This window comes from Eurypyga helias, unplaced genomic scaffold (assembly GCF_000690775.1).
Source record: "Eurypyga helias isolate BGI_N326 unplaced genomic scaffold, ASM69077v1 scaffold9188, whole genome shotgun sequence".
Classification (NCBI taxonomy): domain Eukaryota; kingdom Metazoa; phylum Chordata; class Aves; order Eurypygiformes; family Eurypygidae; genus Eurypyga; species Eurypyga helias.
Window position 1 is genome coordinate 1 of NW_010268844.1, and position 13,791 is coordinate 13,791.

General features: G+C 42.3%; 1 protein-coding gene across 1 annotated transcript in view; it reads left to right on the forward strand.

The window, feature by feature from the left end:
* The first annotated feature begins 138 nt into the window (after positions 1-138).
* The window catches only part of STK31 (serine/threonine kinase 31), a 35,492-nt gene continuing 21,839 nt past the window's right edge, over positions 139-13,791 (forward strand). The window contains exons 1-9 of the mRNA XM_010157879.1: positions 139-166; positions 253-305; positions 1,739-1,837; positions 3,480-3,554; positions 4,310-4,468; positions 5,528-5,883; positions 8,074-8,215; positions 9,584-9,672; positions 10,502-10,661. Of these exons, the coding sequence (XP_010156181.1) occupies positions 139-166; positions 253-305; positions 1,739-1,837; positions 3,480-3,554; positions 4,310-4,468; positions 5,528-5,883; positions 8,074-8,215; positions 9,584-9,672; positions 10,502-10,661 (1,161 nt within the window). The remainder of the gene's footprint in view (positions 167-252; positions 306-1,738; positions 1,838-3,479; positions 3,555-4,309; positions 4,469-5,527; positions 5,884-8,073; positions 8,216-9,583; positions 9,673-10,501; positions 10,662-13,791) is intronic.

Here is a 13,791-nt window from a genome sequence, read left to right on the forward strand (position 1 = left end):
CTCCCCGAGCAGGGCAGGGACGGGTGGTGCGGGCCTGGCGGCGGGTACACCTGCCTCCCCGCGCCACGGGCCTCCGCCACGACACCCTGATTTCTCTTTTAACTCTGCCTGTCTTGTACCGTTTCAGAATCCGCTGGCATGGATGGAGATGTGGAGTATGACAAAGGTAACGTGAGGTGGCTTTTCGAACGGACGCACGCGTAATCGCACACTGAGAATGATTTAATTCGTTTTTCTTTCCCCTCTCTCAAGTTGAAGAAGTTGTGGGCAGCCACGTTGAAGACGCTGTAACGTTTTGGGCACAGGTGAATTCAGAGAACTGTTTGATTTTAACTGAGGTGTTTGCTTCCCCTGTCCCGCAAGTTTCTGCAGATGGGAGCATGAATGAGAGCATTTGGTGTTGGAAAAGTTACTTTAGATTTCAGAATTGTGTTTTGTGCCTTTTTAAACTGAAATCAGTTAACTCTTTTCTGAAGTGTCAAAAAATTATTCACTTTTCTGTTGGAATTGTAGCTGGGTTTTCTTATGTATTTGGTAGACCCTATGCTAAAAAAAAAAAAAAAAAATTGATGGTTAAAATATTTGCTGTTGACTGAAGAATACCGTTGGAGCTTTGCTGGGAGTGGATCCCCAACCTGCTGACAGCTCAGTGTTAGGTGGTTTCAATGAAGCTTGGCAGGGAGACAGTTCGGAGATGTTATCCTTCTAAGTGCTGTGTAAGAAAAGTAAAAAAAAAACCCAAAAAAACAAACAAAAAACACCCCAAACCCACAAACAAACAAACAAAAAACCCCAAACCCCAACAGTGAGTGGTTTTCATTTATGGGTTGGGGGGTGCAGCAGGGAGAGGGCAAAATCCAGGAGTACCAAAGCTTGCCTTTTTTATTGGGTCTGCTGCCTCATGGATGTGTGCATATGAGTCAACACCTGCATGGCTCTGAGCCAGCTGGAGGAGGTAGTGGTTGTCCTGTCCCTAATATGAATTTGAGGAGGGGGACCAAAGGTTACTCATTATGGAACAACTTCTTCTAATAAAGGGATTTTTAGATGTAGTCATAGGTAATTCCCCTTTAGGTTCTTACCCAGACATTCTGAGATTAAGTGACTGTTTTTAATATTATAAGGTACAAAAAAGTTAACCTTAGAAATACACTCTTAACAAAATGTTTAGCACTGGTGTTTTCTTTCCTGCGCTGAATCCTTTTCTTTGAATTGGGAGTACTATGTTCTCTATTAAATGCTGTGTTTCTTGAACTGACCCAGTTTTACAGTGGTTCAGATACCAAATTGTAACTGGAAAGACTCTGCTGCCCTCAGCCAAACCAAAACCCACGTCTTGCATGTAAAGAGAGCGAGGGATGTGCTAGAGCTGTTGTTTCCTTGTATGAAGGAGAGAAAGAAAAAGAACAGCAAATACATATTAAAATTTGTAGGATCGATAAGTAAGATCTGCATACTGCTCACAGAAGCTGGTAATTAAACTGTTAAAACTGTTCCTTGCAAACTGTTTCTCTGGGGTATGTCACCTGCCCCTGATCTGTTTCATTAATTTTTGAGAGAAAATGAGAACAGGCTTACAAATGCAACTAAAATAATGAAGATTGAAAGCTGAAGGTGGGGCATTACCTGTCTCAACAGCAGTGCAACTGTTTTGATTTAATTTTTGGCTGTTACGAGCCATCAAGCATCTATTAAAAGTGACAGTTAATAACTCTTATCCTTTCTCCACATTTCTTAGGATGTCAGTAGATATAATGACCTCCTGAAGTTAAGTTATGCTCTGGCAGAAGTTTGTCCCCAGGCTAATGCAGTTTTTGGCAAACCTGATTTTAGTAAGGTAAGTAGGTTGTGTATTTGTAGAGTTTTTCACCTGGATGTAAAAGCCTTAATTCTGTGCAACAATTTTCTTAGGTATTTTCTTGATCTTTGATCATGCTGTGGGTTATATTCTCTTAAGATCCCTTTAAGAACTTCTGGCTTCTCTAAAGAAAATGCTTATTTTGGGTGAGCAAGTTTAAACATTTCTTGGCTTCAGACTTCAGTTAAATTATCCAACCACAGTTGGGGTTAATATTTTTTTTTTTTTTAAAACACTCATGAAATTCTTCAAGGTGATGTGCAGAAGGCTGAATTCTCTTTTGCTGCCCAGTACACATTATGGGTTACCTTTCACAAGAGAGCAATGCTTTCTCAGAGAAGTGATTCTTTGCTCTATCTTGTAAAAAACCAAAACAAACCTGTAGCGTTAAAGGCTCTGCACAAGATGCCTTATGCTGACAACAAGGATATATTTAATAGCAGTTCTGTGACAAGCATACAAAAGGCAATGGCAGCTTCTGGTTGTGTGTGTGAACTGCTGAGGGCTTATCGCAAAGTAAGGTTTAAATAAAACAAATTATCTCAACTGTTTGTGTGTGCAGGACCTTCTGCATTCCCCTTGAAAAGGAAAAAAACACACTAGCAGCAAACCCAGCATGTTTGTGGTGTGACTGGCTTCTTCCTTTGTCAGGCTTACTGGTGGATGAAAAGCTGGACATGAGCCGGCAGGGTGCGCTGGCAGCCCAGAAAGCCAGCTGTATCCTGGGCTGTATCAGGAGAAGCGTGGCCAGCAGGTCGAGGGAGGGGATTCTCCCCCTCTACTCTGCTCTTGGGAGACCTCATCTGGAGTGCTGCATCCAGCTGTGGAGCCCTCAACATCAGAAGGGTATAGACCGGTTGGAGCGAGGCCAGAGGAGGCCACAAAGATGCTCCGGGGTCTGGAGCACCTCTGCTATGGGGACAGGCTGAGAGAGTTGGGCTTGTTCAGGCTGCAGGAGAGGGAGGGACCGGGGAACCCTTACAGCCCCTTCCAGTACCTGAAGGGGCTACAAGGAAGATGGGGGGGGGGATGCGACACGACATTTTACAGGGGCAGGGAGTGACACGACAAGGGGTAATGGGTTTAAATTGAAAATGGGGAGGTTCAGATTGGATATGAGGCAGAAAACCTTCCCAGAGGCACTGGTGAGGCACTGGCACAGGTTGCCCAGAGAAGCTGTGGATGCCCCATCCCTGGAAGTGTTCAAGGCCAGGCTGGATGAGGCTTTGAGCAACCTGGTCTAGTGGAAGGTGTCTCTGCCCATGGCAGGGGGGGTGGAACTAGATGATCTTTAAGGTGTCTTCCAACCCAAACCATTCTGTGATTACTAAGCCCTCAGTGTCAATAAAATATTGTAGTCACACATTAACAGAAAAGCACGGAGTCTGCTCTGTAGAATGTCGGTGTTTTTCCAGTTGCAAGTTTTTATTTGAGCTGTTGTTTTTGAAACAACATATATTGTTATGAGAGGATATCACATGTATTACTTTGTTTTCATACTGCTGTTGGGATAATTACAGGAGAGTGTGAAAATAAGATTTGTAGTCTGTTACAAATACCATTTTGATCTGTGCTTATGTTTTCAGACTGCTATTCTTGATCCTGTTTTCCTAATTTCCAGGTTTATGGTGGCTGTTTTTCTGAAGATAGGTGTTGGTACAGATGTGTGGTACAGCAAGTGATCGACAATGAAAAGGCAGGAATCGTTTTTTAAAGTTTTTAATCATGTATATGTTCTACAAGCAAGATGACAGGAATAAATGCAACTCCTCCTCTTTTTGAAACTTGCTCTGTGAACTCATTTAAAAACAGTGAACTCTACATGTGGGACACAAATTCAAGTGACCTGTAATTCTGAAAAATGCTGATGAAAAGACTGTCAAAACATGACACATTTGCAGAGTGCTGTTTGTATCTCTTCATAAGGAGAATCCCGAGTGGTAGTTAATGTTGTTAAGCAATGTAACTTAATTTCAGAACTTCTGAGTGGTGAAAACAGCAGCCTTCATGTGACAGGTTAGCGGTGATGCAAATGACCTGTAAGAACTGTTGGTCAGCATTAGGTGACCGATACAGAAGGCTGGTCGTTCCTGTTTGAAATGCTAATTGCTATCCATGCTGGTCAGCATGGAAACATTAGATTGCATATCTGTTCACTGAAGAAAGTCTATATTGCTTTATAATTCTAGCCCGTAGATGAGGCAGAAAAATTGCCAGCAAAGATCTGTTTTGTTACTGAAAGTTTGTTGCAAAGCTTCTAGACAGATGCCCGCATAAGAGCTTTCTCTAACTTGGTCCCTTCCTCTGAAGGGTGTCGAAGCTTTGTGCAGTAGATTCTGATCTCTGCAACACGCACGTGTGTTAAAATGTTTATGTTCTAGTAGTGGTCAGCACATGTTTCTGTAGGCGGTTACAACCTCTGCTGATTCATGTTTTATATTACTGTTGCAGTGTCAGGTATTGTACATCGACTACGGAAATTCTGAGGTTCTGAATACATCAGACCTAGTTGAAATTCCACCCAACTTGCAGTGCCCAGGTGTTGCCAATAAGTGCAGGCTCTGGGGACTGAAGATATCAACTGATCAGAACTTAAGCATGTTTGACCAGGTGAGTGTCAGATTTTGAAGCATTTGAATGATGGGCTCTGTAACAGATGCTGTCACATATCAGCACAGTGTTACTAGGAGGAGTGTTCCAAGAGCTGAATGTTTAGCTATGAAGGCAAGGCATGCTAGTAAGAACTTACTGACCTCTTGCCCTGAACATACTGTAGAAACTCCAGTGGTTTTATCAAAAAACATTTCAGGTTGTGCTGGGACGTGACTTTCCAAGTATGCTTTTGCCATCTTCACAGCCTCAGGTCTATTTGGGATTGACCTAAGTTCTTTCTGGTGCTGAGGTGACAAAGCACCTCCTTTCCTTTCCCTTCAGAGGGAAAAACCTCCCTTGGCCACAGAACCTGTGGTAAATACACTTAGGTCTGTGAGCTGCTCGAATGCCGTGTGCCTGGGTACCGTACAAACTTTTGGTCAGGAGAGAGAATAGCAGGTGAATGTCAGTGGTAGTAGGAACCCTGTCATCCCTGGCCAGCAATGAACATGAAAGGCTCAGGATGCCAGCTGGACTGGTAAAAGCTTTGAGCCCTCTTCAGAGCCACTGGTGACTACTGGTTTTTACTAGTGGTGGTCTCCCTTTTCTGGGACACTGCTTACAGTCTTAATGGCATGCTTCTTCAAAGCTTGTCACTGGCAGTGCCAGTGCTTCACTGGCTGCTGGTGGGTTGGGAGCAGCAGTTGCTGGAGGAGGAGGAGGCAGGAAGCTGATGTCCTGCTTGCCATGTCAGTGTACCTCTATCATTTAGAGGAGCTCCTGAGATTCCTTGTATATGGTCTTGTCCCTGTGGTGCTACTGACATCCCTTAATGCGATTTCTTAAGACAGGTGAAAATCTCTGCTCTCAATTCCCTGGAGTTTTGTTTGTGCGCTTGTGGTGGTTGGTTTTTTTTTTTTTCTTCCTTCCAGGCGGTTCATATTGCTTGATATAAAGCTTTATTTGCTTGGTCTGTGCACCTTCCCTGCCCCCACCCCTGCCATTCTTAATTTTCAGCAAGACCAGCTTGTTTTTAGAAGTGACACTGCACAACTTCATTGTATTTTAATTTCACAGGGGAAGGTGTTCTTGAGCCACCTAGTCTTTGGAAAAAAAATAAAAATATGTCACAAAGCCAAGCGTGAAGATGGTACCATTATTGCCCAGGTGGAATATGAAAAAATAGATGTTGGAGAAGAGGTGGCCAAGGCAGGGTTTGCTTCAAAATGCAGATTCTCAGGAAACCTTGAAGATGTGGGAGAGAGAAAAGTAGATGTCATGCAAAACCAGCATCGGAGAGTAAGAGTTTCGGTTCCACTGTGGGTGAACCGGTCTGATCACGCGCTGTACAGCATCCCGAGAGGGCTTTCTGACCGAGAAGCTGCCAGCACAAGGAATCAGAATTTTACTGGAAACCGTGTGTTTGCCCCAAAGTAAGGCCGTGGGATGTCATAGAAAACTTAGTATGAGTGATCTGAGCAGCCTGGTTGCTGGGATGTGGGTATATGAAAAGGTGGATGGGGAAGTGAGTATCTAAAAATACAAAGATCAATTTCTGTCTCTTCCAGCATGTAGTAATACAGGTACTCGAAGGAAAGGAAGTACATGTGCATGTGTGCATGCTGTGATGGTAGGAATTGGGACGTTCATCTGTAAAAAAAACCTGTTTATTAGTGTTGTTGCTGGTTGGATAGCTTATTCTTCCTCGTTTGATTTCCAGACAGACTGTTCTTGGGTATCTTAATGCAAGGTTTTGGAAAAGAAGGAAGGGATAGCATCTAGTAAGCAGAGAACATACTGGAAATCTTAGTTGAAGGCGAAGCTTGCAGGACATCGGGCCTCCAGCGGGTTTCGCGGTGATAGGCAATGCAGTGGTGTCGTTGTAGCATCTGTGCAAGTTCCATAGGCTTGTCCTTAAGACTTTTCAGAGTTATCCTGTATTTACCTGTAAAAACTCACCGGACACAAATGTGGAATGTAAAAATACACTTACCTAGCAGGACAATCATGTTTTGGTGATCTGTTTGTTTAGGAATATAACAGTGTGCGCTTATAAGGAATAAAGCCAGCAATCACGGTTCGAAGTAAGCTTTAGGGGATAACGGTGTCTCTGCAACTTGTAATTAGGTTGATGAGAGGTGGTGGTAAATTGGCGGGTACAGTTGTTGTCAGCAGTCTCTTGCAAGAGACTTGTCCTACAGTTGCTACGATTGCCATGGCAACAGGCTGCTGAGAAAAATGTTTGTGGGTGGGAAGGATAGTACTCGGCGTTCAGAAAGCTGGGATGGTGTAAGAAGTAATGGTCTCCAAAAAAAAAAAACCTTGTTTAGAATTTGCTAAAGTTCCATAATTCGAGCTTCTCGAACATTTTAATGAATTGCCTGAGGGCATGCCGTTCCACATCCCAGCATGGTATCCAAGTCTGCTTTTGCAATTAGATCATGTAGGCGAGTCTGTGCTGTTAACAAATACTTACATGAAATGAGCTGTTCTTCAGATAAGTCTAAATGTATACTGAAGTGCCTCGTCCTGAATTATTTTGATACTGTCATCTGTCCTGTTTTCTGGGTTATAGATACACTCTGATCTTGAAAAAAGAAATAGCCTTTTTTTTTTTTTTTTTCTTTTGTGGCACTCATTGTTGAGATACTTTTGTATCTTACAAAGCTATCCTGACTGTAGTGCTAGGACAAGGGATAATGGGTTTAAATTGAAAGTGAGTAGATTCAGATTAGATATCAGGAAGAAGTTCTTCACGGAGAGGGTGGTGAAGCACTGGCACAGGTTGCCCAGAGAAGCTGTGGATGCCCCATCCCTGGAAGTGTTCAAGGCCAGGCTGGATGAGGCTTTGAGCAACCTGGTCTAGTGGAAGGTGTCCCTGCCCACGGCAGGGAGGTTGGAACTAGATGGTCTTTAAAGGTGCCTTCCAACCCAAACCATTCTATGACTGGCCTGAACAACTGGCAACCAGCACATTCTCTATTCCATTTTGTATGTTCTGGTGTCTTTTAATTTCTTGCACATCACAGGCATTTTTGGGGTGGTAATCCTGCAAAGGAAATTGAGAAAGAAAGAAACTGGGATGTAATCAAAGCCTTGCAGGTGAGGATGAAGTTGATGTGAGGTCTAGTGGAGCGTTGGTACTGTACAGTACTGTCACGGTGCTCTGAGACAGATGGCTTCACATCAGTCTTCTTCATTATAAAAACAACTTGGGGTGTAGATCCAAAACACTAACCTTAAAATGCTTTGGCTTATTTAGTAGATAGAAGATTTGAATTGCAGTGGACCTTGACTTTTCTGGGTCTGCAGTGTGGTATCGTAAGATGCTTTTGCATGAGAAAGACTTTTGAAGTAGTGACTGTGAAAACATACAAAGGATTGTCTTCACAGAATGTATTTTTTTCCCTCGAGATCGTAACAGTTTTTGTAAAGACTGGTGTGGAGAGGGATACAGATTCTAGAGAATTAAAGCATGATTGTGTAGGTGCTTCTATAGTCTTTGATGTGGTGTTCCGTAGTCATTACTGAAATGACAGTAGCATGGCGTGAAAGAATGTACATTGTGTGTAGTGTGGTTTGGGTGGTGTTTTTTTTTTTTTTACTTAATTCATTTTTAAAAGGGAAAAAAAGCCAGCTTCTACCTCAGTGCCAGACACCAGCTTGGAACAAATAAGACCAGATCAGAAGCTGTGTGAGGAAAGAAAATTTCTCAGAAGGGAGGAACTGGAACTGAAGGTTCAATGGCTGGAACGTGAACTTCAGGTATGTGGAAATACAAAGAGGATGCTCCTTGTTGCAAGTGTTGCTGACAATGCTTCTGTCTTACTGTTTCATCATACTGTTGTTTGGAATACAGAAGGATTAAACTGGTTGGGTGAAGACTTACGTTGCCCTGGTGCAGGGAGATGCTGTCAGTGTGTGTTAGCACGTTTTGCAGTCCAGGTTGGACCCTGGCTCCCAGCTTTTCCCACTCAGTTACCTCTACCCAAAACACCCGTGTTAGTATGTATAGTAACCTGTCATTGCACCAGTTCTCCATCAACTGAAGGGAGGATGTTTGCACTTCTGTGAAAACTAAATTAGCAGGCAACAGAATGTGTATCTGCAGCTAAGAAAAAATACTTGGATGCAAGGAATTCTTAGAAGCATTTCTTACCTATAGTTTGAGTCTTTCTAAGTGTTTTCTACAAATTTTAATTACCTTCTTGTGTTGAATGCAAGTAAACTGCTTTAGAAGAATGTTTTGCATATTCTTTTTAAATAAAATATTTATTCCCTGCTAAAAACACTATAGTAGGGAATGATTTGATCTAGAAGGATGATGTGTGGTGGTGACTTTGGGTGGTACTTAAAAAGCCACCCTGAAGTGACTTGGATGAGCATCCATGACTTTGGATGCTCATCTGCATAGACAAAACTATTTAAATAATTCTATGTTTGTGTTTGTTGGTATTTTGTTAAAATATGTAGTGAGTCTGAAAGGCTAAGAACTTTTAGAGACTGTGTTTCGCTACCTAAAGTGGAGTTTCTGAAAGCATCTCTGTGTTTTGAGAGCAAGAGCTCTTAAATATAGGTTGTCCCTTGAGGAATATAGCCTGATACGGTGTGTGGGCTTTTTGGGGGTCAGGAATATTCCTTTTTTGTCTTACAAATATTCCTTGAAGGAGGGTCAGGATGGTTGTACATACAGTGAGAGTTGTTTTATGGCACCATTTTGAGGTGTGGTAGTGATGACAATAAGGAGTTATTGAAGTCCTGGACTTTTATTTCCCTGAACTAAGAGGTAGGAATTTTTCAGCAAGTAAAGAAAAGATTCCATGTTGCCTGAAGACTTGGTAGCAAATGGGAAGTAATTGAAGTTATACACTGGAACACATCACTGCTGAAATGTGAGGAAGGAAATGAACTATTAACCTTTAAGAAGCTATTAAAGAAAATAGAATTATTCTAGTTGGTCTGTGGGCATTTTATTAGTGTTTTGAAGAGGTCCAGCTCTACACGTGTGTGTGTTATCTCTAGTTTTCAAAAGTCTAAATCATGGTGTGTATGTCAGTAACCCTGGCAGACTCTTGTTACTATTGTTCTATCTTTACCTCTCTTTTGAAACACTGCTCCAAAAACGATAAACAGAGAGAGAAGGAAGCGTCCAGGAAAACTAATTACATTGGAATGAAAATGAGAAATTTGGCTGCTAAGTTGAAGGCATTGAAAGAAGTTAGGTATGTATTTAAAAATTTTTTTTCTACAATAGGACTATTTATCACTGCCCTGTTTATCTCTTGAAATCATTCATGCTTTTTTGTTTCTCAAAACTTTTGTTTTATTAATTTTCTAGGAAAAATGTAGTGTTGTATGTGGAGGAGAGTATTTCTCAAAAGCAAGGCTGAAACCTGAGCCTTTTTTTGAATTTGGAATTTATGTTGCCTACTCCTTAGTGTTTATCAAATGAATTTGGTTCACTTCTCCTTTACCAGGGCTGTTGCAAGAAAAGCTTTTAATTCCATCTTCAAGGAAGATGCTAATTAGTAAATGCAGCCAGTTGTTAAAAGTAACTGGTTAGTCAGAGTTCCTTGGGTGTCTGTATTGCTGTGCGAAGTGTATCTGTTTGGGTAGCCCAAAGTACCCTTCTAGTTTTAAAAGGGGCAAAACTGCAATGGGAAGACTTGAAGCTGATGGTCATTTCTGTTTCTTTAAGAAGGAATATGTATATTGGCATAGGTGTTCATGGAAGGTGAGTAAAAAAAATCAAGGGAGGAAATAGGACAAAAGGGAAATTAAAAGCAGGAAAGAATTTCCATGTACTGTGTTGTCAATACTGAGGTATAATTAATGTATTCTTTGTCCTTCTTCCTTTCCCAAAAAAAAGATTTAACAGCTGACTGAGACAACTTGCTGCTGCTACCTTTTGAAAGAAACTAGATGATAACACGGCAGGTGCCATCTCAAAATTTACCTGTTCAAGGGTTCCAGATAGCATTGAATGTTAACTTCATAAGTTCTGGGGAAGAAAAAGTCCTGGTAAAATGTTGTTTCCTCCTTACAACTTAGACGCACCGATAAGAAGAGTCATTTTGTGGAGCAGCTCTCACAAGCCATAAAAGTAGTTACAGAAGAGTGTCTCACTGTTCAGTGTTCCTTGGAAAATTTGCAGAAGATTTGGACAGAGTACGACTTGGCTCAGGAGAGGATTCGGTTATGCAGAAATGTGGTAGGTTAGAACTCCTCTTTTTTTTTTTTTTTTTTTTTTTCCCCCCCTCAAGAGCTGTCATTTATGAGCTATTGACAGTTTAAGTGTAGTTGGACAGCATGAGCACAGTAGGGAAACATCAGTCCTTTGTTAGGTAGCGTTGGAGGATTTGCTACCTTTGCCACAACTGATGTGTTTGTGGAGTGTTGGGGGTTTTTTTGTGTTAAACCTAGACTTGACACCCTTGATTGTGTAAAGAAGCATAAGGAACACGCTGTCTAGAAGGTTTCTGTTCTGTAATAGGAACAGCTTCAGCTGTGCAGCTGCAGTGTCTGTCTTTGAAACCTTTTGTTAAAGCAGCATGCCACAGTATATGTTTTCCTGGGATGGGGAGGTGTAGGGGGAGAGGCATGCAAATGCCGTTGTATAGGAAGATGGACTTGTGTAGAGGAAAGCTGCCATCTAGTGCAGCTTCTCTGCAGCCGCAGATGTGAAGAAGCCTGCCTGGCTACGTAGACATGGCTGGTTTTGATAAGGATAGTTGTGTACTGGTATCTCTTGTGCGGTGATGCTGGTTTTTTGGAACGGGAAGGTTCCCCGGTCTGTGGCAGGCATTGTGGTAAGGAAGGGAAGGGATGGTGGTTGGGTCTCTGGGAGAATGACAGCAGATGTGTTATGACCATTTTCAAGTATAACCTAAACCACTTTAAACATGTTTGCCTAAGAAGTATGGGCGTATTACTCTGAATTTAACAGCTCATGAAACGGAAAATAATGGGCCATAACAAGAACCGAAGGAAGCTCTGATGTGGCTTGTGCAGGGATAAGTATTAAAACATCTACGGTATGGCATACATTTGACTGCTGTTGGTGAAAAGAAACAGTTCTCAGTAAACAAAAGGAAATAAAATGTTTAAACTTGACAACGTTAAGATAAGCATTAGTAGGCAGGTGACGTTTTAGTGTTGCATCTTGTATAGGGGAGCAGTGTGTGGAAGAATAGCTAGACTGCGAGGTACCTGGGAGCCAGGGCTGCTTTAGCATTCACTTCCACAAGATTTCCGTGAGTGAATTTCTGATTCCATGTGAAGTAGTATCAAGTTGCAGTTTTCTGGAGATCACATGGGGTGGTTGGGTTCAAGCAGGTCCATAAGCCTTGTTGAACAACAGCAGACAAGTAGAACAAAGCCATCCTAGAACTTGTTTTCTCCTCCTGTTGTGGCTTAACACAGCTTCTTGCTAACCTCCCTCCTGCCCCAGTGAGATGGGGGAGAGAACTGGAGGAAAAGGTAAGAAAACTTGTGAGCTGAGAACAGTTTAATAACTGAAAATAAATGAAATATAACTAGTACTAATATGTAGTGAAAATACTACTACTACTGATAATATGTAATGAAAAGGAAAACAACAATGAAGGGTTGGGGGTGGAGATACAACCGCTCACTACCTGGCCACCAGTTCCCCTGCAGCAGGGGCCAGAGGAGTCCCTGGCCAGCTCCCCTATCTTACATACTGAGCATGACCTTTTAAGCCATGAAGTATCCCTTTGGTCATTTTGGGTCAGCTGTCTTGGCTGTGTCCTTTCACAGCTTCTTGTAGGGAAGAAGCTGGGAACACAGGTGCAGTATCAAACTGAAAAAGTCTTTGACGTGATGTAAACATTGCTTGGCAACAAGTGAAAACATCTGTGACCAATATTATTCTTGGCACAAATCGAAAATCTGGCCTTACACTAACTGCTGTGAAGAAAATTAACTCTATCCCAGCTAAAACCAACACACCCCCCTTGTCCAGTTTTGCTTTGACTCAGCTGGGCTGGAGATAGAGGGAAAGAAAATTGTGGTTATGAGTTAGGATTGTTGCACACGCAGTGGTGTGACTGAGGATCGGTAGAGGAGATGGTTGCTTTGCTGTCATTCAGGTGGCAGTGTGTGTGGGTTGTTCCGGAGTATTTTTTGGGTTGTTTTTTTTTTTTTTTTTTTGAATTGCCAACCGCAGCAAGCAGCTTGAGAAACATCACAAAAAGGTTTCATTTCTGAAGGTTTTTCTGGTGGACTAATTTGTTAGGTCAGGCAGTCTGGACTTTGTGACCCGTTTTACTTGTGAATGGCTGCAATGAAGTCATGCCTGCATGATGTGTTGTAGTGTGTTGCACTGCCAAAATATTTGAAACACTGCTGAAATGAGCTCCTGGTAGCTCCACGTGTGTTTGTGTAGCCCTCTGTTTTGTGTTGACAAGGTGTGGCCTCACACATGGCTTGAAAACTAGTTCTGTTCAGAAATCAACAACGCCCCCTGCTTCCCTCCCACCCATTCTGACACTGTTCCTGCTTGCCTAAGCTAAGGTGTAAATGAACGGTGGCGTGAAATCTACGGCTATTCAAGAGCACGCTGCTGTAAAAAACAAAAAAAAACAAAAAAAACCCCGAACTCCAAAAGCCAACCTCCTGCTATCTGAGGAGGGGTAGAAGTTGAAGTTGTCATGGTAGTGTCACGATTATTGTAGACGGGGAAAAATAAAGGCGACGTGAGGGCTGCTAGATGTCAGGTGTCCCCCAGAGTGCCTGAGTGCTGCCAAGGGTGTGCAAGTGGGAATGTATGTGGAAGTGTACAGCTCCCGGAAGAATTAATTTCGTTTTCAAGATGAATGGATAGCAGCTGGAAGCAGGACATCTCAAGGCTCTGGTGGAATTTGTCTGAGGTATTTTGCAGACTTTGGTAGGTGACAGGTACAGAACAAGAGTTTTGGTGGCATTGTGCTAGTGCTAAGGTACCACAAAGGTTGTCCTGTTAAGTCACTGCACATTAAAACGCTTTGCTTTCCTAATAATCATCTTGATTTTTAAATACCTATTCTGTGTGCTCTAACATGCCACAGAATCTTGGCACCTATATTTTCTCATACAGTTCGGGATGCACACAGAAGTGTGTGTGTGCTACTCTGTCTGCCATCCCTACTTAAATTACATTGACTGTAGGAGGCTGACAAACGTTTTTGAGAGTGCAGCTGAGCAGGTTGATGTCACTCACTTTGTTTCTTGCTCAGTTGAAGTGAGGTACATGCAAATGCAGTGTACAGGAAGCCCAGTGAACCCAAACAGATGGATGAATAGCTGGCTATTAAACTGCATCAGCCTGCTTAACTCTGCTT